The following is a 23955-nucleotide window of genomic DNA, read 5'->3' on the forward strand; positions in this document are numbered from 1 at the left end:
TGGACCAAAATCTCTGAGGAATGTTTTCCGGACCTTATTGAATATGTGCCACAAAGATTTTAGGCAGCTCTGACAGTAAAAGTATCAACATGGTACCAGAGCAGTGTACCTAACAAAGTGGACATCGAATGTAAACCCAGTCCTGGCAAATATTCACTTTTGTGCAAATGACATTAATCGTCCAATAGAGCACATAGCTTCATCTTGCTCAAAGCTTAAACTTATTTTTGACGCTACCTTTACACAACTGAAAAGCTTAACAAAGTTATTTATTTAAAAGTCGTGAATAATTTAGCTGTTGTTACAAATCTGGGCTACTGAGAATTCTTCATTTTACACAACCTTAGTAATTCTCTATTTTTTTTACTTCTTTATTGTTCAGCTCACAAGAAAATAAAATTAAGTCGTTTTTTCGTTTTTTGTTTTGTTTTGTTTTTTACTAGGGACTGCCTCCTTACTTTCCTTAACGGTGGGAATTTACTGTATACAGATTCACCTTCTCAGTCTACATTCCTTAAAAAGAGCTCTATTGTTCAGTACACATGGAGGTTCACGGGCATAATTTTTTTCTTGCACTTTCCGGTCAGTCCGTCCTTTTAAGCTCCAGAAAATGAAGAGCTGTTTTATTCAGTGTTATATTACATTTATATTATATTCACATAAAAGCCGTTCTTTGGTTACAGCCAACTTAGTTATGTAAATGCATGAATCAAAAACGTGTGCAGAGCAATGCCCTTTGCAAAAGTTCATGTTTAATAATACTTCCCAAGATTCACGCTGAATTAGATAAAAAGAGCTTTAATGTATGTGGCTCCTCCTTCTGAAATCTTTCTCGACTTGACAGACATTAATGGCAACATTATTCAGTGAAGACCTGTCAGAAACTCTCGCAGACAGTCTGTGTATAATACAGTTTGCTCCCACATGACCCGTGAGCACAAAATACAATCAAAGCCATTAGCAAAAACAAAGAAAAGCAGAGACACATGACACTTTACCTCCTGCTGCGTTATTGTCTTAGGCAAATGATAGAAGCTGTTGTAACTATGATATCACTTGCATGTAATGGCACGCTCCATAATTTATCCTTCTTAATGATAACCAGATTTCTCACCCCGGGCTAAATAAATCTCTGGCTGTTGCCTTACATTGATCAGTCCATTGCTCCTGCCTCCACATGCTTTAAAAAATAAAAGAACTTATTGTTGCAAATTCAACTCTTGGGTCCCATGTGCTCCAGATGACACGGAGAGGCTTCTACACTTGAAAAGAAGGAGAGAGTACAGAGCAGGTCACTTTATCCTAAAAGCAACGACTGACTCTTGCCATGGATTATTATACAATGTTAACTGCAAACTTTAACTTGGGAGCGGTGTGCGTGTTTATACTGCCTGCAGGAGAAAAGGAAGCAATTCCTCCTGATACATCAGATAAACTGCAGTTTTCATAGGCTGGTCATATCCGTTGTTTCATCCTCCGTGTCCCCAACCAGAGAGTAGGTTTGTGGTGTTTTGCTCCTGTGCTGCCCAGCATAACAGAAAGCAGCTTTGCCCAAAGTAATGATGTCTCTCTTATCAGCTGACAGACTATACTCTCTATCCCCCGAATGCCTCCTCAGAGGTAGCACGTCTATTTCCACAGGACTGATTCCTAAAGGTAACGGTCCAGCTTTCTCATTTAGAGAGTGTCTCCGTGTTGGCAGGAAGTCTGCTTTTTGTATGGTGTGCTGGAGGCCGTGGAGCTGGAAGGGTAACAAGGAGCTGTCGCACACGCTGGGACTGGACCGACACCAGTCTGAGATGCTGTGGTCGGAGCCCGCTCGGCTGTCTGAACTGTCTCTGACCTTCTGCCCCAGGCCCTGGACTCTCGCCAAGTTCAAGAGCCTCGGTATTGTAACCATGGATGCAGACGCCGCCACTGCAGCAGCAATAGGGCGGCGCTCAGCAGACGACACTTTGCTGTCCGTTATCCCTGCTGCAGGAGGCGCCACTATAACTGAGCTGGAGAATGACGAGGAGTTGAAAAGAGCGGCAACCTTTTGGTAGTATCGTGTCCTTATGACCTTTGCTGAGCGGTACAGGTCTCCGATGAAACAGTAGCAGATCGGATTAAGGCTGGAGTTTGTCAGGCCTAGCCACTGGGCAAACGGTCTTGTCTGCAGGAGCCAAGACGATGGCCTTTGCTCGCAGTCAATCCAAAGGTCAGCCAAGTAGAGCGGCAGCCAGGACACTGCAAATAGAAGCACTAGACACACCACCATCTTGGCAATCTTCTGACGCATCTTAAGGCGTGAGGTGTGAAGAGCTTGGCTTCGGGGATCGAGATCAGCGAAAGTGGATTTCTTTCCTCCCCAAAGCCGCCTGCCCGTGAGGAATCCTATGGTGAGGTTAAAGGTCACTGGCAAACAGTAGAGCATCACAAACAGCAGCACGTTGTATCTGCAGAGGAAGTGAAGAAGTGAAAACATTAACAATGAGATGGTAATTTCAATCTTTTCTGAAACCCTAAAAGCAGCAGTTTTATGTGCAGTTTATGTGGTGGAATTCTAACATTCACATTTTGTATCGCATTGGCACCCTCCAAATGGAGCTATTGAGAAAGATATATTTTTATTGCAGCAACATTTCAAAGTTATATCTATTGCAGTGCAAGTATAGATGTCAGGAAAACATCGGATTGTTCTCAAAACTGTTAAACTTATTCCTGTTTTCACAGATGTTAGACAATGATCAATATTGCAGGATTAAAACCAGCATTATTGTCTTAGAACTGAAAAGTGTTAATGGTATTTAGGGCCATATCATACCGTTCACGGTAATACCGGTATAATTTTGGGCAACAATAAAAAAATGAAATATCACGATAGAATATGGGTAAAACGCGCATGCGCCGTGCCTTTGTTTTCATACGCACACGTCGGAAAAAGCATGGAGGCAAAAGCAAATCGTTGAATGAAACGGATGAACCAGAATTGGTTTGTAAAAATGCTGCAACTTCAGTGGTGTGGAACTTTAGCTTTCGTCCGTCAGATACACAACAAAGCACTATTTTTGATAGAGCATGCTAGCGGATCGTCGTTATTACCGTGTTGTTTGGAAAATACGGCACACTTAAAATCAATCCTTTGATTTTTCTGAAAATCGACAGTGCCCCTTATAATCCTTGTGTGCCTTATATACTATATACTTATATATATATATATATATATATATATATATATATATATATATATACTTATATACTTATACACTATAACCCCTTATAGTGCCTTATGTATGAACTCTGGTTGTGTTTACTGACCTCGAAACGATTTTATGTACACGGCGCTCGAAAATCTGTCAAATGTTTTAGTACGACTTTGCTAAGCTACGAACCCGGACTGCTTGATGGATTGTCGTAGCATTACGGCTATCGTAGGCAGAACCCTCGCGGAGTGATACGTACTGTGCTTAAACATAATATTACCGTATTGTGTGTGTATAAGCTCTTTTTAGGTTTTGTGGATATTAAACACGGTTATGCTGAGGATATGTCGGCCAATTTCCACTGGAAATGCCTTTTGGTTAAACTGTCAGCAAGGAATTTGCACTGTTAAATTTTTATATAACTTTATTTCACATAAAACAGCTGCTTGTTTAAGTGAAAATACATTGATGGGGTTTTTTTTTGCACTAGTAAAGTTGTGGAGTTGTAAAGTATTGTGTCTAGTGTCAGTTATATCGTTATCGCAAATTGTATCGTGATAAATATTTTTGGTCATATCGCCCTGCTCTAATGGTATTGTTAGATAATCATCACCTCTGCTAAATGGATTCACAGACAATGTCGCCACAATGGCTGCAAAGCTAAAATGAAAGTGGAGAGTGCACACAACAGAAGTCATTTTGAGCTACTCGGCAACCTATGATTAATGGAAACAAAACAAAGAAGCAGAAGAAAAGAAGCTGGACTCTTTTGAGCATTGTCAATGTTGAAATTGTCGATTTGACTCTTCAGACACCTCTGCATGATAAGTGGCTCCCTGCATATAAATATAGGACCCCTGGCAAGGGATAGCAAACTTTAACAACCAGCATGGGCAAAGAAACTGTTTTTCCTCAAATTACAAATTACTCACAAAGCTAGTCTGAACAGCCAATAGGAGCCATCTGTGATGCCTCCTCCAATCTGATGTGCTCAATTAAACATTCATTCCTGGCAGCAGAGCTGGAGGGTAAAACCCCCCACAAGCGGTGGACATCCATACAAAAGCGTAGCCTAACAGCACTCAGGGCTGAGGGTTTGTGTCAGGAACCTCAGACTCCATTCCCATTTGTGTCGTTCACGGCTGAACTGAACTTAATCTTGTAATACAAACTAGGTCATTGGACTCTGCTACGATCTGCAGGCTGCTGGATTACTTACCCCTGTTTGAGACGATGCTGAGGCCACTCCTCCTGACAGACCAAGATGGTGAAAGTCTCAAAGCTGATCTCTCGACGCCGGTTCATCACTGCGATGGGAGCGCACATCATCGAGGACACCGTCCACACCACAGCAACAGTTGCCAAGATCCGGCGGCGGGTGAACATGGTACGAGCTCGGAGCGGCGATCGAACGCTGTAGTAACGGTTGACGCTGATCACCGTCAGCGTTAACACGCTGGCCGAGACCGAGACAGCCTGCGTGAAGGGCACCGCTCGACACAAGAGGTCACCGTACACCCAGGCGGTGTAGATCTGGCTTCCCAAGGTGATGGGCATGCACACGCACACCACAGCCAGGTCGCACACCGCCAAGTTCACTAGGAGACTGCGTGTAGCACTCACGCCAGCTAGCTGCCGACTGCGCCGGCTGGTGAGGACTCGAAGGGACATCAAATTGCCAACGAATCCCAAAATGAACGACAGGCTGTACATTACAGTCAAAGCAATGGTGCTGGGCTCGTGGAGGGTCCAGAGCAGCATGCTCTCCAGGTCTGCCAAATCATTCGAGGAAAAGTTGGTAAAGGATAAATCGAAAGAGGAATATGATGTTTCCCTGATGGCTGAGGAGGAGGTGGTGGACAAGAAAGGGAAGGCGATGAGGGAGGAGTACGGAACAACAGCGGTGGGCAGCAGAGAGGGCAGAGGCTGATGAAGAGAGCCAGTCGGGGGGATGAAGGTGGCGGGCAGATTTAGAGCGCTGTGGAAGCTGTAGCTGTGGTTGAGGTTTTGCTGAGCGCTGTCGTGCTGCAACTGTGTGGTGAAGGTGGGCTCAACTGAGCTCCAGTCCGACAGCTGGTCACGGGAAGGATCCATGCTGTTTCCCAGTGGAAGCAGTAGAGAAATATGGAAATCTCTCAGCTGGATGGCTTACTGGGTGGGTTTACCTTGGTCCATGTTAAAATCCATTCTGACAGTTGAAAAAGAACAAGCCAAAAACATACATTATTAAAATCCAAAAAGGGGAGAAATCCTCATCAAAAACGTCACATCAGGTTCCACAGTCTTGCCTTGAGTTCTGCGGGTTCTTCTGAAGCGCGTGGACAAAAATCTCTTTAGAGAGATGAAAACCTTGGTTTCCCATCTTATGCCACATCCTATGAGTCAGCTGGAGTCATGACGCTGTTCAACACTGGTCCCAGTGCAGTTCTTATGTAACGTGTGGTACATTCGTTCCTCGAGGGAGTGGCTGTCTGAACCTGATAATCCACCACATTAATAGTCTTTCTCACCTTCAAGGAAGGGAAAACTCATACAAACCACCCCCCGTCTGCCTCACGCTCTCGTCCTCCTCGTACCTGTAGTCCGTCATAGTGATGCAGTCCCATCTGTTTAGAGAAACCGGGCAGATATCAGAGGCTGTTTTCACCTGTAGCTGTATTAACAGCTACGCAGAACTGGCAACAGCAAATCACACATTCCTGGACAGAAAACCACTGACACGCATTTAAGTAAGTCAATATTTGCTGTCATTTTGTTTTTAGTTACAACAACCTCATTAAGAATAAGAAAAAATAATAATGTTAGTTTTTTACTTTCCTAAAGTGCCCCTAGAAAAAAAATTCATATAGGCTATGAACAAAGACAGAGTCCACATAACCACAACACACAGAAATCAAAGCAACCTCTTCTGTTAAAAGACATACACAAACCATAAATAGTTAAAAGGTGGAAAAATTAGATAGCAGTTTGTAAAATAATGACAATATAGATACAAAGAGCTGACCCAGAGAGTTTTACTGACTGCATATGCGGATCATCTTGATGCTGAAAGCCTGAGGATGTTAAAGAGGCAGCCAGATACTGAAGATCTGCAACACACACACGCGCGCGCAAAAGAAAAAAAAAAAGACAGTAGCAAAGTTGCTCCTGGATCGCTGACAACTGGTATATGCGCTGTAAAATCCCTCTTTCAGTCCCAAAGCGACAGCGTGCTTTGTTGTTTGGAGAGCTCTTTGTGTTTCCGTCAGCTTTTCTTTAACACTAACGAGCTCAGATGTCTGAGCTCCTGCAGGCGGGAGCACCGAGCCCATCCGCCACTGCAGGACTGAATATGTGAGAGGAAGGGATAAAGAGTCAGGGAGCGAGCAGCTGCTGCCCGACACACACACACACACACACACCGCCTCGTACTCAATCAAACTGCACCTATGGCACTTATGAAACCCTATAATCAATCAAAAAGTGTCTCACTTCACTCCACAGGCTCCTGTGTGCTAAAGTGAGGGCACTCTGTGTTTCAGTTACAACCCATAAAATTGACATTTGCCTCTTCTCTTGACACACACAAACAGAGGTAAACTCAATTCTGTCTTCTGATTGATTACAGGAGCCAAATGGCTTAGTGACTTGTAGCTTACAGTTCTGCCATCGCTCTGGCAGCAGCTACGGATTTTGACTGAATGAGTCAAAAAGCTCAGTGTTTAGATCCTATATATATATCCGTAATCTGCCCAGCTATAGTAACCACGTTCCCCTGGAAACAAACGGGTTAATGATAAATGGCAGGGTCAGATTTATTGCCTGCAACAGGGATGAAATCAAATACTGGCAAAGGAGATGTTAGCCCAGTTCGCCAGCACCCGTGTTTGAGAATATACATGCAGCAGGCAGAGCTTGTAGCTGTATGGATACTGAAAATTATCCTGTGTGTTGGTCACTTCTGATTCAATTAGAAGCGTATTGTATGATGAAAGAAACATCAAAGGTTTTTGTTTAAGAACAGCGCCTGAAACTGAAGGAGTTCACGGTTATGTTCAATCAACATAAATGGAGTACTGACCAAAACACAGGATATATCTACTTATTTAAGGTCTTTTCATTATGATTCCCTTATTATTACCCAGCTACCTTTCAGAGCGTCACTGAAGAAATGGAATTCAGAACAAAGAGCAATTCAAAGATATACACTGCTAAAAGATTAAAGGAAGATGTTCAAAACACGTCAGATCTCAGTGAGTCGCCACATCGTTTGATGGAAATTAAAATGATCACCCTACAGAGGGCTGAATTCAAACCACGCAGCTGGTCGATTTAATCCAAATTTCATTGCAGCAACTCAAAATAGTACATAGTAGTTTGTATGGTCCCCGCGTGGTTTTATGCATGCTTGACAAGATCGGGACGTACTCCTAATGACAAGGTGGATGTTGTCCTGGGGGATCTCCTGCCAGATGTGGGCCAGGGCATCACTCCCGGAGCTCCTGGATAGTCCAAGGTGCAAACAGATTGCAACAGATAGACTGGAACATAATGTCCCAGAGGTGGATTTAGGTCAGGTGAGCATGGGGGCCAGTCAATGGTATCAATTCCTTCATCCTCCAGGAACTGCCTGATAGTTTCACTAAATGAGGCTGTTGCCTAGCCTGTAGAGGCTGTGCATCCCTCCATGGATATGCCTCCCCAGACCATCACTGACGTACCACTGGTCATGCTCAACAACCTCATGCGATCGTGGCTCAAGAGTTGGGTGTTCGTCTTGTAATCGGAAGGTTGCCGGTTTGAGCCCCGGCTCGGACAGTCTTGGTCTTTGTGTCCTTGGGCAAGACACTTCACCTACCGCCTACTGGTGATGGCCAGAGGGGCCGATGGCGTGATATGGAAGCCTCACTTCTGTCAGTCTGCCCCAGGGCTGTGGCTACACCTGTAGCTTGCTTCCACCAGTGTGTGAATGTGAGAGTGAATGAATAGTGGTATTGTAAAGCGCTTTGAGGTTCCCGAAAAGCACTATATAAATGCAATCCATTATCATAAAGTCTGTTTCTTAATATTTGGTCAGAAACAGCTAGAGGTCCTTTTGAAACTCTGGCTGTGCTCAAGCTGTTCCATGTGTCCAGCTGATGGGTTAAGGACCTTCTACAGCCTGTCCAGCTCTCCTAGAGTAACTGCCAACTTCCTGGAATCTCCTCCGTAAGACTGAGCTGGAGACACAACAAACCTTCTGGTAACAACATGTATTGATGTGCCATCCAAGAGGAGTTGGACCATCTGTGCAACCTCTGTAGGGTCCAGGTATCGCCTCATGGTACCAGTTGTGACACTGACCCTCGCCAAATGCAGAACTAGCGGGAAAAAAAACAGAAAAGATGAGGAGGAAAAATATCAGTGTCTTCCACCTGTAAAACCATTCCTGTTTTAGGGGTTGTCTCGTTGTTGCCCCTCTAGTGCACCTGTTGTTAACTTCTTTAACACCAAAGCAGCTGAAACTGTTTAAAATCCCTTCTGCTACTTAACTGAACACATCAACAACCCAGAGGTGGAATTGACTTGATGCAGTGCTCTGATTAAAATAGTGTTCCTTGAATTTTTTTTGAGCAGTATATTTTAATGTCAAGTTTGTTCATAGCCTCCTTTGGCTTTGGTGACAGCTTTCAAACTCCGTTCTCTGAACCAGCTTCACGAGCCCATCACCTGGAAGTTTTAAAATAACTAGGAGGAAATTTTATAATATAAAAAATATGCTGAGATTTAATTTCATACTTTTTTCAAATATAGACAGCATAAAAAACATGAAGCTGTGCCATTGCATCACCCGTTGGCTTGCACAGCAGCGATTTGTCAGACATAAGGGAGCCAATCCCAAACATATAGTGTTTTTTATTGTTTATTTCTCTCTGAATGGGACAATAAATTACAAACTTAATGTTGTGCTGCATTAAATAAGACTTGAAAGATACCATAAAGTTAGAGTGCTTACTCAGCAGCAGGGTAACTTTCTATGGCTACGTTCACACTGCAGGCGAAAGCGCATCAAATCCGATTTTTTCGACCCAATGCGACCCATATCCGATCATGGTATGACAGTGTGAACGGCACATATCCGATATTTTCAAATCCGATCTGGGTCACTTTCATATGTGGTACTGAATCCGATACATATCTGATGTTTCAGAAAGCGACTGCTGTGTGAATGGTCAAGTTGCATTAAATCCGTCTTTTACGTCACTGACACAAGACAGACGCCAATTATCAGCGCCGGAGAAGACATCGCGAACACTTCCTGGCCATCCGGTGAAACTGTTGGGAAGACAACGTTGGAGAAACGTCAACATTTGATTTGTACTGTATAATCTGCAGATTCTGACAGAAATCTGCAACTATCCTTTGAAGCACCGCTCCTCTAAAACAGCAATAAGGATAATTATTAGGTTATTTACATTATTATGTAAATAACAAAATAACTTAAAGCAAAAATTGGGAAACGTGAAGTCCGAAGTATTTATATTAAGGGCCATCTGTCAAACAATATTGTTTGCTCTGGGTCTAAACAGAGTTGTGTGTGACGTCTTCTTTTGTGCATGCGGGCCGCGTTCACACTAGAGCGCGTTTGCTGTCGCATTTTATTTGTAGTGTGAACACGCAGACAAAAAAATCGGATTTGATCAAAAAATCGGAATTGAGCATTAACACCTGCAGTGTGAACGTAGCCTAATAGACTTGTCTTACTTTTCTTTTGAAACCAGAGGTTTCGCCCTCTGTTGGCCACCAAGTGCGTCTGCATTTCAGGCCCTATATAGTTTGCTGTGCTTACTGTCTGCATCTGTATATGATTGTGCAAACAGGGCCATACAGTTGCTCATCATGCAGTCCCTTTGTATACTCAGAGCATTTTATAACATGCAGACCAGTTACATGCTGGTCACAACCGCTGAATTATGCAAATTAATCAAATAGGACAGAATAATTGGAGAGGCTAGTGTTACTGACCCTATCGCACCTTCTCTCCATTAACACTGATAATCACTGAGCTCAGAGATCTCTGTGGTGACTGCAGCACTGCACAAGACCTGGGAAGAATAGCCTGTCCTGCTAAATAGGAGATCGCATGAGGAATAAATGTCCATTTTTCTATCTAATTAAATTGGAATGTTATATTAAAATGCCATGGACCTTGATCACTTGGCTTCTTCTATTCGGTGAATTAATAATTGCCTGTCACAAAACATTTTTATCAAAGGCTGAAATTCATGCACACACTGCTGTCAGTCTCTCCACAGTGGACTAATTTATTTGGTAACAGGTCGACAGGTTGCATCTCCCGTCCATTTTTAAACATGGAGTTCATGGCTGATGGCAAAATTGCCCCTTCTCACACTTTTAATGTGGGCCAAGCAACACATTTTCTTTGGCGTGTGCGAAGAGCAAAGATGATAAATTTAACTTTAAATCCAGGATGATGGCTTTTGACCTCATCTGACGCATTTACCCAGTCCATTATGAAATATCTGATTAAAAGATGAATATTAAATAAAAAGAGTATAGTTTGCATTTGATGAAGAGAAGTCTCGATCTGTGACATTAAAAGAATTCTCCATTCATACCGTACAATAACGCAAAGAATCCTCCACATCAAACACTCATATAAGATAAAGAAGAGAAAAGAAAATCTGACTCTGAGATATTGACTGCTGGCGTGAAAAGTTGGTGATGAAGTAATAAGTCAGCTCCTGATATTTATTATTTAACTCCATTTTATAGACTAAATCATTTATTTATGGGGGGCGATCGTGGCTCAAGAGTTGGGAGTTCGCCTTGTAATCGGAAGGTTGCTGGTTCGAGCCCCGGCTCGGACAGTCTCGGTCGTTGTGTGCTTGGGCAAGACACTTCACCTACCGCCTACTGGTGTTGGCCAGAAGGGCCGATGGCGCGATATGGCAGCCTCGCTTCTGTCAGTCTGCCCCAGGGCAGCTGTGGCTACAACTGTAGCTTGCCTCCACCAGTGTGTGTGAATGTGAGAGTGAATGGGTGGATGACTGGACGTGTAAAAGCGCTTTGGGGTCCCTAGGCGGGACTAGTAAAAGCGCTATACAAATACAGGCCATTTACCATTTACCATTTATGTTCCCTGCAACTCCCACACTTGGTGAGTCTAAGCTTGCAGGTCTGTGACCAAACCAGAGATTCACTCACAGAATTTGTAAGTAAACTTCTGAAAAAGTTTTCATACATGATTCAAAAAACAAAAAGACATCACATTTATCCATAAAATCTGAAAACTACCAATCAATTTGTTTTCTTTCATCTCAAATTTGCCTTCTAGCTGATGATTATGCTGACATTAGTATTATTATGACCAAAAAAAGTATTGCAGTAATACAGCTAATGATGTATAGCAGGGGTTGGCAACCCTTGGCAACACTAGGCAGAAGGGTTAACTGATGGCACGGACATAGCTGGACTGGCCATCGGGCATACCGAGCAAATGCCCGATGATTTATTTTTTTTTGTAACGGTATAAACAATGAAAGGTGTTGGATTGGCAAGACGCTGGCCGGTGTGTAAAAATAACTCAGTTGTTTGGTGGTGGCATCGCGGAGCTTCCACAGATTCAGTAAAATTAACAAGTGGTGGAGGCCAGCAGGTGGATGAGGGAGATCGGATGCAGGACGAAGAGAGACCCGAGGCGGCCGCCGGTCCGAGTGTCAGGTGAACTGAACTTCAGGTAAGAAGTTATGACCTGCAGTCCATCTGGGTCAGATATAAACCAAGTTTAGGTGTAGTTTATTTTAGTTGTGCTGACTTTTTACAGTCAGTTACAGTAACTCGTACTGTGTACTAGCTAGCATGACAGAGTTTCTATACAGCTGGGTTTGTGCTTTGATGTTACTGATGTTGAACTTTATTTAATTCATAAGGTTAGTTAGTAGAGTTTCCAACCGTCCCGTAAAAAGACGGAATCCTCCCGCATTCAGAGAAATTTTAAATGGCACTCACCATCAGAAAGGTTGCCTACCCCTGACGTATAGCATTAAAATGATGAATTTGATGGGCTTGACCTGCGTCCAGCATCTGTGAGCAGGTTTGGCAGGTATGTGATGTTTAAATGAGCTGCAGTCCTTTGATTAAATGTAGGAGCAGGAAATGAGAGTGTGCTTTTTGTTAAGATAAAAACATTTCTGTGACCTTGAGTGCTCATTGCTGACAAATAAAATCCATGGAGCAGAGTTTGCCAGGTGGGTAATGTGCACTGCACAGAGTGAATGCTGCAGAGGAAGTGCCCGTTTGTGGCTAATCCGAGAATGGGTGTTTGCAGCACCTTGTTTGGGGACTCTGTTTCTGTTTTTCAGCATGAAAAGGGCAGGGAAAACAAAAGGGCAGCAGTGGCCGCCCACTTCTTCCTGTACACCTATATACATCTGAATCAGTCTGAATCAAATCACAGCATGAGCTGTGCTCAGATGGAGGTGTTTAGTCAGCAATGTTAGATTTGAATGTTTTAGGAAGATTCACTGGCTTTTCTCGTCTTACCGACCACTCAAAATGCTTCAGACTAGAAGTCACAATTTACCATGCATTCATACAGGTGTTGCACTTTAAGCTCTTCGTTTGCTTCTCATCCACAGCCAATTCAGTATCACTAAATAACCTAGCTTGCATGTTTTGTTTGGACTGTGGGAGAAACTGGAGTACCCAGAGGAAACCCACGTAAGCACAGGGAGATCGTTCAAACTCTGCACCGAACCACTGAACAGCTGGACCGCCCTGTCATATAGAAAGTGTTTTTCCATTTACTATTTGAGGATTTTTAATATTATTTTCACTTTCTGGAAATGTTTTTGAAACTTCTTTTTCATAATCCAGGAACCACAGTGGGCCTATAAGCAGTACTCCGAAGCCTGTTAGCGAATCTGTTATTTATCACTGCTGACAAAGTCGTGTTTAAAGATTAAAAAAACTTCACCTAACCAGGTACAATCACTGAATTCACCAGATTTTTGATTTTATTGAACATTAATGAATGAATTCGCAGAATATTCTCAATCCCCTGGCCGCCCCTCCCTGAGCCTGGTTCTGCCGGAGGTTTCTTCCTGTTAAAAGTTTCTTCCTTCCCACTGTCGCCAAAGTGCTTGCTCATAGGGGGTCATATGATTGTTGGGTTTTTCTCTGTATCTATGAAGCGCCTTGAGGCGACTTTTGTTGTGATTTGGCGCTATATAAATAAAATTGAATTGAATTGAATTGAATCCCGTTTTCTCCTATTTTGCACACCAGTAATGCAATCAAATGCAAATACGAGTGAGTTACTTTCACCTGCTCCCTTATTCACAAGGGATCGCCACAGCAGGTAGCTCTGCATGTTTGATTTGGGAGAGTTTTATGCGATTTTTAAATGCCATTTTTGTTAAGGTTCTAACCCTGTTGCAGAGTGAAGGATGACACACGGAAAGAGTTAACAGTCGTTATTTCAACAAGAAATTTTGAAACAGCCTCAAACTGCATCAAAAGTAGTGAAAGGATGAGCAGCCGTGCCAGCGAAGGAAGTGAGGGAATCCGCTGCATGCCACGCCCCCCGCAAAAAAGCCCATGCAGGCTCATAGATGCACGACATAGAGAGAAAGAAAGAAAGAAGGCAAGAGGATGAGAAGCCTGAAGCAGCAGTGGTAGGACGGGGGACCATAGCAATTTTGATTCGCCGCAACTAAATCCCCTTTTGCACAGCGTCATTCGGTCAGCTGTGCCATTCAACTTAGCATAATGTGAAATCACCTCAAAATGCAAATGCACAGCATGCTGTCAACCAAATCTTCTTAGCGTTTGTCCCACGTAGTCATGGGGTCCACTGTGTTCCACATCTGTCTCTACCTGGAGCGATCAAAGGCGTCTTCTAGGGTGACATTCAAGCTGCGTGTCTTCCCTGAGGCGGCAAAGCCACCGGATTTTAAATATCCCTCTGGCAATGAGTTTTTTGACACAGAGTCCTCATCACTTCTGGCATCATGTGGATACCATTGAAGTTTCATCTTATCTGTGATTAGTGCCATTTATTTTCATTTTCATTTTCGGATATCTTCACTAGCGGCATCGTGCCATAGGGTGAGGCCTAGAATCCACTGAAGCCTGTGAATTTCCCTTGAGTGGAATGCCTGTACATGTGTTGTTGTTGCTGGCCAGCAATTAGGTACATAAAGAGCAGCTGGGAACTCAATGATGTTGCAAATCTTGGACTTTAGGCAAACAGGCATCTGCCCGGGACAGGGGGTCCTAGCAAGTTGATGACCCAGGCCTGTGTATCCAGGAGGGTATTACAGTCGGTGATGATGATGTCACTGTCTTTAGGTTTAGTTTCTCTATAGTCTACAATCCACAACAGGAGATTGACCATTGATTTGTCCATGCAGAGGATAAAAAACAATGGCAAAAGGGCTGATCCTTGGTGGACCCAAACACTGATAATAAAAGGCAGCGAGGTCTCCCCTGCGTACTGTACTGATGGTGATGGTGAGGTAAAGCAGTTGGACTGGACATGGTCTTCTGGAACGTTGTGTGCCTGAAGAGCAAAGATTAGCTCTTTCAAGATCCAGTTGAAGGCTTTCTCCAAAACAATAACTTGTGCACTTCATGACATCACCTTTGCCCTTCCAAATGGGCACTGTAGTGCTGGTCATCCAAACCGAAGCACTTCGTCATGACTAATGATTCAGTTGAACTGGCTTGCGAGAATTGAGGCATTATGGCAGCCAGGGAGTTTTCACACCCCAGCTGGGATGCTGTCTGGCCCACATTTCATCTTCTTGACAGCTGGTTTGACTTCTGTTGCAGTGATTGGCGGCATGACCCTAAAATAAGGTCAGAGCCATCAACTGGCAGATAAGGAACTCGTCATTGACGATTCTTGAGAAGCACTTACTCCAACGCTGAAAGATAGCAAGCAGGTCTCACAGAACACAGTGACCATCGACCTTGATGTGCCTGAATCTGAGTGAATGGACAAAGCACACCATATAACTGGTTGCTGTCATCTAGATAAATGACTACAGAAATAGGCAGCTACAGTATATTCCTCCTTGTCAGACTCAGGAAAAAAGTCTGCTTTGATGAAGGACTTCTGGCTTCTTTGTTGCTTTGGTGTGGAGGGATGCCCTGCAGCAGCCCTGCAACTCCTCACAGCACTGAAAATGAACAAACAGGAAAGCAGGCAAACACTGGTCCATCTACTGAGATAAACAGAAGGCCTTGGACTTTTGGGGAAAATGAGTAGAGGGAGTGAATAAATATCTGAAAATGATTTCACTCGGTCATATGTTTTACAGCAAATTCTAACTTGCGGGTCATGCAGTGACTGACAGTCAGGTTAGGGTTGAACTTTTCACGTCGGTGTGGGGCTGCACTGACTGGACATGTGATTGACTCTGAGTAACCCTTCTTGGGTGTTTTTGTGAGGATCTGCTGCTGTGAATCTTTTAATTTCTCTTTCATTTAGCTGGTGCTACTTTTCATGCTGGAATAGAGTGCTATGCTTGATGGACTATTGAAAAGCCATGCATGAATCAGCATAGATTTGGAACAGGATCATCCCCCTGCATAGTGTCATCTCTACTATGAGAGGAGAGCAAAGCCTCAAAAGAAAAAGTCCATTTTGCAGAGGCGAGTACATGTACACCACGGGGTGGGGCGGCGGGGGTCGCTCCACTCTTCTAACACTGCATGTTACAGCTGCACACATTTAGAACGTGTTTGTACAGATATGACAGGAACAAATAAAATAAAATGGTTCGTGTCTGCCAATTTCTACATTGCAGGAATGTGCCAGGATGCACACCTTGTAGATTTTGTGAGCTACCACTGAAAGATAAATACACTCCAGCTTTGGCTGGTTTCTCTGCAAACTCAGTTACATCAACATGAACTGCCTTAAAGGCTTTCATGAATGTGCTTTCAGTAATTGCCCTGATATGCTGTTTTCTCCAATTCCTTATTCCCCAGAATCTCTACAGTACAGATGGAAAATCCGAAGTTATCATATACTCATAGCGCCCAAATAACCTCATTAATGGAAGATATCGCAGGGTGAAATAAACCCAGTGTTTTGGTTTTTTTTAGGAAGAAGAGCTATTATTAGCAGATTTATTACTGATCAGTGGTATTCCACTACAGCAAGTAAGTGAAATCTGTAAACGGACATCAGTTTAAACATACCCATGAAGTATGTGGGGTATAGTTGGATATAAAACAAATGACAGATCGCTCTTATCATAAACAGAGTTGTGACCGATAAAGATCAGTGTTTGCATACATCCTTTAAATCACTGACACTTTGTGCTATTTATTAAAAGCTAGCTTGACAACAAAAGAGACCAGCAGCATTTTGTTGTTGTTGTTGTTTGCACTTGTGCACTGTGGATAAATCTGTGGTGACCAATGAGCTGTCGCAAGCTCTTCTTTTAATACTTTTAGATCAAGGCGACAACAGCAATTAGGTTCAGCGTTCATGGTTCATAAAGGTTTGGTAACAAAGGAAGAAAGATCGGAGGAAATCAAGGGAGGTCTCAGCAAGTTCTGCGACTAGCCATCTGATTTGCAAGTCATGGATATATCTATATTTCTTCAGTGGTCCTGGTAAGTCTCCGAATTCTTTGTTTCTCAATAATTGCGAGCATCTCAAACCTGAAGAGAAAACCCCAAACTGCACATGGAACACTGCGTAGTTCTTGCAGTCATCACACAATAGCTATAACTTATACCTTACTGTCAAATGAAAACTAGCATTAGTCCAGGCAGTGTACTCACATCCAAGCACTAACAAGGGTTTTGAATGGATGATCCAATCATATTGCATCTCTGATACGGACTTCGTAACCGATGCACAGTTTAGGCCTGAACTTTTTGTAGGAATTAGCTTTATAGAGTAGCATCTGAGAATATAAATGTCTGATATAATGTCCGATTAAGTGCAAAGTCCAGGTGATACCCAGCTGTGCTGATTCCCATCAGTGTGAGAATAGACCATGTCTTTCCTGTTTTCTCCTTGTACGGCAGCACCTTCGCCTAAACCAAACAGACCATTTCCAGTAGCTAAAACGGAGTGGGTGCTTCTTGCTGTGCACTACATGTGAGAAATTGCAAATGTTAACGATATTCCAACTTGATTTTTCCAACACAAGTTCAGAAAACAGTTTCTGACAATCACTCTCAGGCCAACAGCATCTGCTGGGGTTCAGTGAGAACTCTGATAATCAGGTCAGCCTACCCAAGACTAACTAAACGCATTTGGGTTTTTGGTTGTTTTTTGTTTTTTAAAAAAGGTCACTTCCTTGACATTTGTTTCAGTTGCTTAGCTATACATGAAACTCATTGTAAAAATTCACTGGAAATGGCATTGGTCATTAAAGAGAGTGACAGACCTGAACCACCATGTCAAAAGCACAGTCCTTCTAAAGAAAAAGCTCCATTTAATGGTAACTGATTGATCTGTGAGTAAAACAGATGAGACAGCTGCACCAAAAAACGAGATCCTGCAGGGAAAAGGTGAGTTCTGAACAGTAATAGTGACTCGGATTAATGTCCTCACCATGAAAGGGAAAAATCCTGCTGACAGAACTCATCAATCTAAAGGCATCATCCATAAGTGAGAATAAAGCAGTGCTCATTCTCTGCTCAGCTGAAACAAGCTGACTTGATTGCTTTAGTCAATAACAGAAATAGAGTCTCAAGAAAAAACTGCTTCAGTGTGCAATTTACAGTAATGTGGGTTTCTGGTAGAGATAGATTTTTTTTCACGTGCCCTGTGGGGTTACTGAAATAAATACATGATGAGTTGATGACTAAAATGCTAGTACTGTAATTTATTTGGCATATTTTTATTAATTAATATCACGCGGCAATCGCTGTCTGATGGCAAACACACGTTCAAACCCTCCACTGCTCTCCCTTATTCACAGGCTTTCCGACCTTACTGTGGGACAAGCTGTCACTCACGGGTGGCTGCTGCTGTAAGCTGTTAAATCTCTTAAGATTAATTTTAGTGGAACAAAAGAAATCAGCCGCTGTCATTTAGCCAGCTTGTTAGCTTGGATGACAACAGGATTAAAGGTTGGAACAGCTTAACAAAGAGAAATACTCGAACCACCTACCCCTGTCTCATAACTGTACAGCTGCTTTAGCGGTGTGTGTGGGCAAGAGTAAGTCCATTTTGAACACATTTTGGTCTTTGTGTCCCCAAAAAGGTCACGACTGTCAAAACAACTCTCTGTTGGTCAATTTCCTTAAGTAAAACACAAAAGACACAAAGGATTTGTGTGCATGTCTCACTGTGGCAGTTCCACGTTTTTCTTCTTCTTCCACTTCTCTTCTGTTCTTGCTCTTTGAGACAAAGTCGTGAGAAAGAAAAGAGGGGATTGAATTTACAAGTGTTTGTGTTTGTGTTTGTGATTTTTTTTTTTTGATGATCACAAACACAAAACAAACATCGCCAACCTTTTTTGCACCGCGGACTGGTTTAATGTTGGACAATATTTTCACAGACCGGCCTTTAAGGTGTCGCGGACAAATACAACAAAATAAAAAGATACAACCAAGACAAAAAATTTTGTATTTTGTAAATATAACAATAAATGTGAATTCACTGTGTAACTGTGTAACTTTATTAGCAGCATCCTCCTGAAATGTGCCAACAACATTGAGAGTAACATTCTCCTCTCTGCCCCTTAATGCTCTCTGGTCACTATGGTAACGCATAAATATTTATTTCAAAATAAGACACACAACTACAACACGGGAAAAGACCCAGGGAAACAGAGTTAACGATTAAAACCCTGAAAACCATAAATTTCACACCCGAGCCTCAACTCTCGCGGCCCGGTACTAAACGACTCAACTTCGTTTCATCCAGGTTGCATCTTAGGCAGAGACCTGAACCACCTCAGCTGGCTCCTTTCAATTTGTCACGGCAGCAACTCTGCTCTCCCTCTCCCCTCATGAACAAGACACTGAGATACTTAAACTCATCCATCCTTTTCCAGCTAGGAAGCAATGTTTCAGTCTTCAGGGTGTTAATTTCTCAATCCATTTCGCACTTGGCAGCAAACTGCACTGAGATCACCACCTTATGATGCTAACATAAGTGTATAATCTGCAAAAAGCAAAGATAAACCCCTGATTCCAACAAATTGGAGACCCTCTACCTGGCTATGCCTAGATATTCTGTCCAGACTACAAACACGGTCAGTAACAAAGGACAGAGGTGATGAGTCCAACACCCACGGGAAACGAGAGGGGCAGGGGGCTGCCTTGAAGTAGACCCAGGATTCCCTGGAGAGATAATATCCCTTGGCTGCCTTGGGAACAACTCAATATCCCACAGATGAGCTGGAAGATGTGACTGGGATGAGGATAAGCAGACAAAAATAAATGGATGCATCCTGTAGTGATTGATGTCCAAAACTTGTAAAGCCTGTATATTTTTCAGTGAGCATCTCAAAAGTTGAAGAAGAAGATGATGACATGAGTATCTAAATCTGTGGGAGTGAAAATAAATGTCAAATCAACATGTCATATCTCAGTTTGTGACATCTATCAGAGATTAAGAGTAAGTGTGCCATGATTATGATAACATCCTTGTTCCTGTTCTTTGCATCTGTGACAGGTCGGTATGTCCCAGCCTGAAGATTTGCCTCAAGCTGAGTATCTATGCATGTATCTACGTATTTATCTATGCTGTACTTTCTCTGGGGACAGGAAGAGATTGTCATTAATCACGAGGGCTTCTCTCTGCTGTAACAGTGGGATCCCAGCTGAAGGCACATGAATTATGTTCCACCTTCTCACATGCACTCACACACGCATTAATTGAATCTCTGAGTGTTTAACAAACCGTCTCGGCTATCTATGTGAGCGCCTGAGGGCAATCAATCTCTTCAGGCACCGCTAACGACCCTCTGCACATAAAAGTTGAAGCATATTCCCCAATAATGACTCCCCCGTAATGACATTTGCCTCTGCATTCTTTATCCATGACACGTATGCTTGTCCTGTACTAATGACTGCAAACATACAATTAGCTTAAAAGTGATTTCACGAAAAATTGACATCCACACAGCACCGTTTCTCGGATCTGTTTCCTCCCACCCCCATGTCACTTCCTGAGTTTAATGGGAATAATTTAAGACCATGTTTTCACGACCTTTCTCATTGTTTGACGCCAATATCTGCCAAAGAAAATGGAAAAAGATGATAAACAGGACAGCGTTGCAGCATGTTTCAAACCTGTGTCATGGCATTCTTTGCTTGGACACAAATACCCCTGAACCTGAACTGGATGGGCAGAAGAGAACAGATGGAGGGATTCGAGTTTTGAATAGGTTTGACTTTCACAAATAAATATGACAGAACTGCTGCCCGTCCTTTATTGGAAAACTTTTCACGGACAGGCCTGGACACGTGGGGGAGAAAATCATGTTTTTATATGACACACCTAATTTACAATGAGCGCTGGCCCGTTGATGCTTGATAATAAAAAATCGATTATAAACACTTTCTCTGAAATACACAGTCACACTGTGGAGCATTAAGTGAATCAGAGCCAAAGTTACGATGAGGTTAGCAAAAGACACATTTAAAGATCTCAAACAACTTGAAGGCCACATTTCATCTTCAGCACACATTACAGGGTGATTAAAATCTACATTTTTTAATTAAAAAATAGATTTCCTATTATTTTCTCTGTGTAAATACCTGAGCTTTTAGCTACACGGCTTGGAATAAAAGATGCCGTTTTCTGCCATGTTAAAGATTAGGTTTATGTAGTTCACCACTTAAATAGTATTTACTGTCATGACAGTACATGCTGGATGCAGTACATAAATCATAAGTAATAATAACGGTTGTTCGGCTGGAGTCTCGGGGTCGATTGTTTAGTCATTATGCTGTCATCCCACCAGTAACAATGCCAGTAATTCTTTCGTAAGGAGAAAAGGACTGGCCCATTTTTCTTTTCTTTTTTTAGCAGAAGCAGCATCAATAGGAGAGACGGTTCAGGGATGTAGTGAAGGAGGGATGGTTTGACAGAGGAAAATTAGCGATAGGGAAACTAAAAGTGAAGAAAGAGAAGAAAAAGAAAGTAGACAACGGTTTAAAAAAGAAGACAAATAAAAAAAACCTCTTACATCTGCGTTGTAGCCCAAAGCTAATGGTGATTACTTGGCACAAAGATGGACCTAGGCTATGGTCCTGAAGACTGAATCGCAAAGTAAACGCCTGATGACTTTATGGGCTCGGTCACTGCATTCATGTCTTCTGTAAGAAACATGAAGGTTTTCTGTACATTTTGGTCCTCATTAGTGTCCAGGAGGATGATAAAGCAGAGTATGCTTAGGGCCAGGTCTGCCTTCTGAGTCATAAGTCTCTACAGTATTAGCATGAAACATCCTTTTTTCCGCCTTTTTTTTCTATAATGTTTGCTTTCAAAGAGCTGCGATGGAGAAATGCTCAGTTTGAAGCTTTGAAAACAGGACTTCACAAAACCAGTGGATAACATCATGATGCTCACGTCTGTCTTTCTTATACAGTCTCTAACTGACGACTGATCTCGCACATCATCTGTAAACAAAAGCTGATTTTTTTTTTGTTATAAAACTTTTTGCCAAATTTCCTATTTAGTGCACTTTATTTTTATAATTGCACTCACATCTGGTGATCCGCCTCTTAAGTCTGACGCCATTCACCATTTCTGTGTCTGAACTCTTCTTCTTCTTCAAATTTAGAAAACACTAAGAGTTAAAAAACAGTCAAAATTCTTTCATCTACAATGAAATGATCTGTTCTCTCAGGTGCTGCAAAAAAAGTTTAACATCATGGCACCTGTGAAAAAGGAGACGTATGAGGTTTAACAGAGTTAGAAGTTAGCAGAAAGTTAGCTTGCCAGTTTCCATCTGAAGATGATACAACATGTTTTTGACTGAGGGATTTCTAAAAACAAAACAAACAAAACTAAAACGTGCAGCTCTGCTATGACTTTGGACACTGATGATGAGGACAGAAAATTAAACAACAGCAGTGTTTCTAGGCTTCCTGAAGTTGGCCTAGCTTCCATATAATCGTGTGCTACCTACAGAGCTATGATTAGGATAATATGAGCACATTAGCAGAGCAAAGACACAGGATGGAGCATTGGCTTGTTCCCCTCATTTAACGTTAATGTAAGAATTTTTACAATGAGCAGAGACAAACTGTTACACAGCAATTTTCTACTGTAGCTAAGAGCTCAAACTACAAACACTCACACTCTAATGGACGCTGTGGGGTCAACTCAGGGTTCTGTATCATTCCCAACGATCCTTCAACATGCGGACCGGAGCAGCCTGGGAAATGATCCACCACCATTCTGATTGGTAGACACACTGAACTCCACAGACCTGTATTATATGTTTTATATGTATAAAGACACATAAGGGGAATCAGTTTACATCCTAAATGAATGGAATGTGGCACAAGAAGAAGAACTGTCTACACCACACACATTTACGAGCCGACAGGCTGGTCGTTCTGCCTTCTGGTGACAGTAAACAACCACAACGGACACCTGTTAATCTTGACATCGTTTCTGCCCTCTAATAGGATTCTACACAGAAGCACCTCACTCCGTGTTGCTGCTGGCACTCTGTGAGTTTAAAATGCATGTATTTATAGCAGGAACGCTGATAAAGGTCTTTTTTATTAGCTCGCATTTTATCTACTAACTTATTTTATTTTTAATGTTCCTTTTTGTTTTCCTTTCTGCAGAATAGTGTTGGCAGTTAGGAGGAAGAGTGGTGTCAGGGTGTCGTGGCAGTTATCATAATGATGTTCCCCACAGTGCTATTTGTCCCTGTCACACGTGACGTGACATCCATTGTGTCTCGTTCTCTGCACGTAGAATGACCCCACCCCTCAGGGCGAAAACTTGATCAGGAACATTTTAGACATCTGAGAACATTTTTCTCAGTATGCTACAGATAGCTGTTACATTGCTGTCTGTGCACTGAGAGGTTACTATTAAATGAGGTGAAACAAACTGATGTTTGGGCAGTCGTAAAGTCTATGAATCCAACACTTGTTTGTTGCATAACGTCAGCGCCAGATTTACACCGTGCCTCGATGTGCCAACATTTTATATTGTCACATTCTCACCACCCAGTATCAACGATCGTGCTATAATTTTACACTCATAGCCTCATTTTATGCCCCCGTCCTCCTTTTCATCATGAAGCCAATTTCCCGCAGAGACATCATGTAAATTGACGACATCGTATATCGGTAGATGTGTTAGTCCACCTGTGTGTGAGAGCGCGTGTGCCTTGCACCCATGTGGGTTACAGAGGAAATGGATGCTTTTGAAATGAAGTGCAGCAAAGAGCCCGGGGCAGCTCCTCACTCCCAACCCTCTGCTTTTCATCATAAATCTTTCATTATTCTTAAGTCACCTTTGTTCTTGCCCCCTCTACTCGTGTATGGGCTTCCTGAGAGAGAGCGTGACTCTCTGCCTACCTCTGGATTGTTCCAGTTGGATTCAATTTAAAAAAATATTCACATTCAAATCCTTTTTTTTTCATTCAGAACTGATAAAAAAGAGCACTCAGCTGAAAGCATTTGCAAAAAATGAGATAGCATTCAAAAAGCACATAAAGTACTCTCAGCGTCCAGTTCTGTATGAACACCGGGCATGCTCACTTTGCTCTTCTGGGCAACCAAACCATCCCTCAATTTAGCGTTTTACCATTTTCCCTCCAGAATCACTCAA

The 23955-nt window shown here is 42.5% G+C and overlaps 1 protein-coding gene across 1 annotated transcript; it reads right to left on the bottom strand.

The window, feature by feature from the left end:
• Nucleotides 1-738: 738 nt before the first annotated feature.
• Nucleotides 739-5359, bottom strand: LOC102776633 (uncharacterized). The gene is made up of 2 exons (XM_006804376.3): nucleotides 4405-5359; nucleotides 739-2438 (listed from the first exon to the last, which is right to left on the bottom strand). The coding sequence occupies exons 1-2, from the start codon at nucleotides 5277-5279 to the stop codon at nucleotides 1445-1447; spliced, it is 1869 nt and encodes a 622-aa protein (XP_006804439.2). The 5' UTR covers nucleotides 5280-5359; the 3' UTR covers nucleotides 739-1444.
• Nucleotides 5360-23955: the final 18596 nt, after the last annotated feature.

The sequence above is a fragment of the Neolamprologus brichardi genome, chromosome 6, assembly GCF_056152115.1.
Source record: "Neolamprologus brichardi isolate AB-2024 chromosome 6, ASM5615211v1, whole genome shotgun sequence".
NCBI classification, from domain to species: domain Eukaryota; kingdom Metazoa; phylum Chordata; class Actinopteri; order Cichliformes; family Cichlidae; genus Neolamprologus; species Neolamprologus brichardi.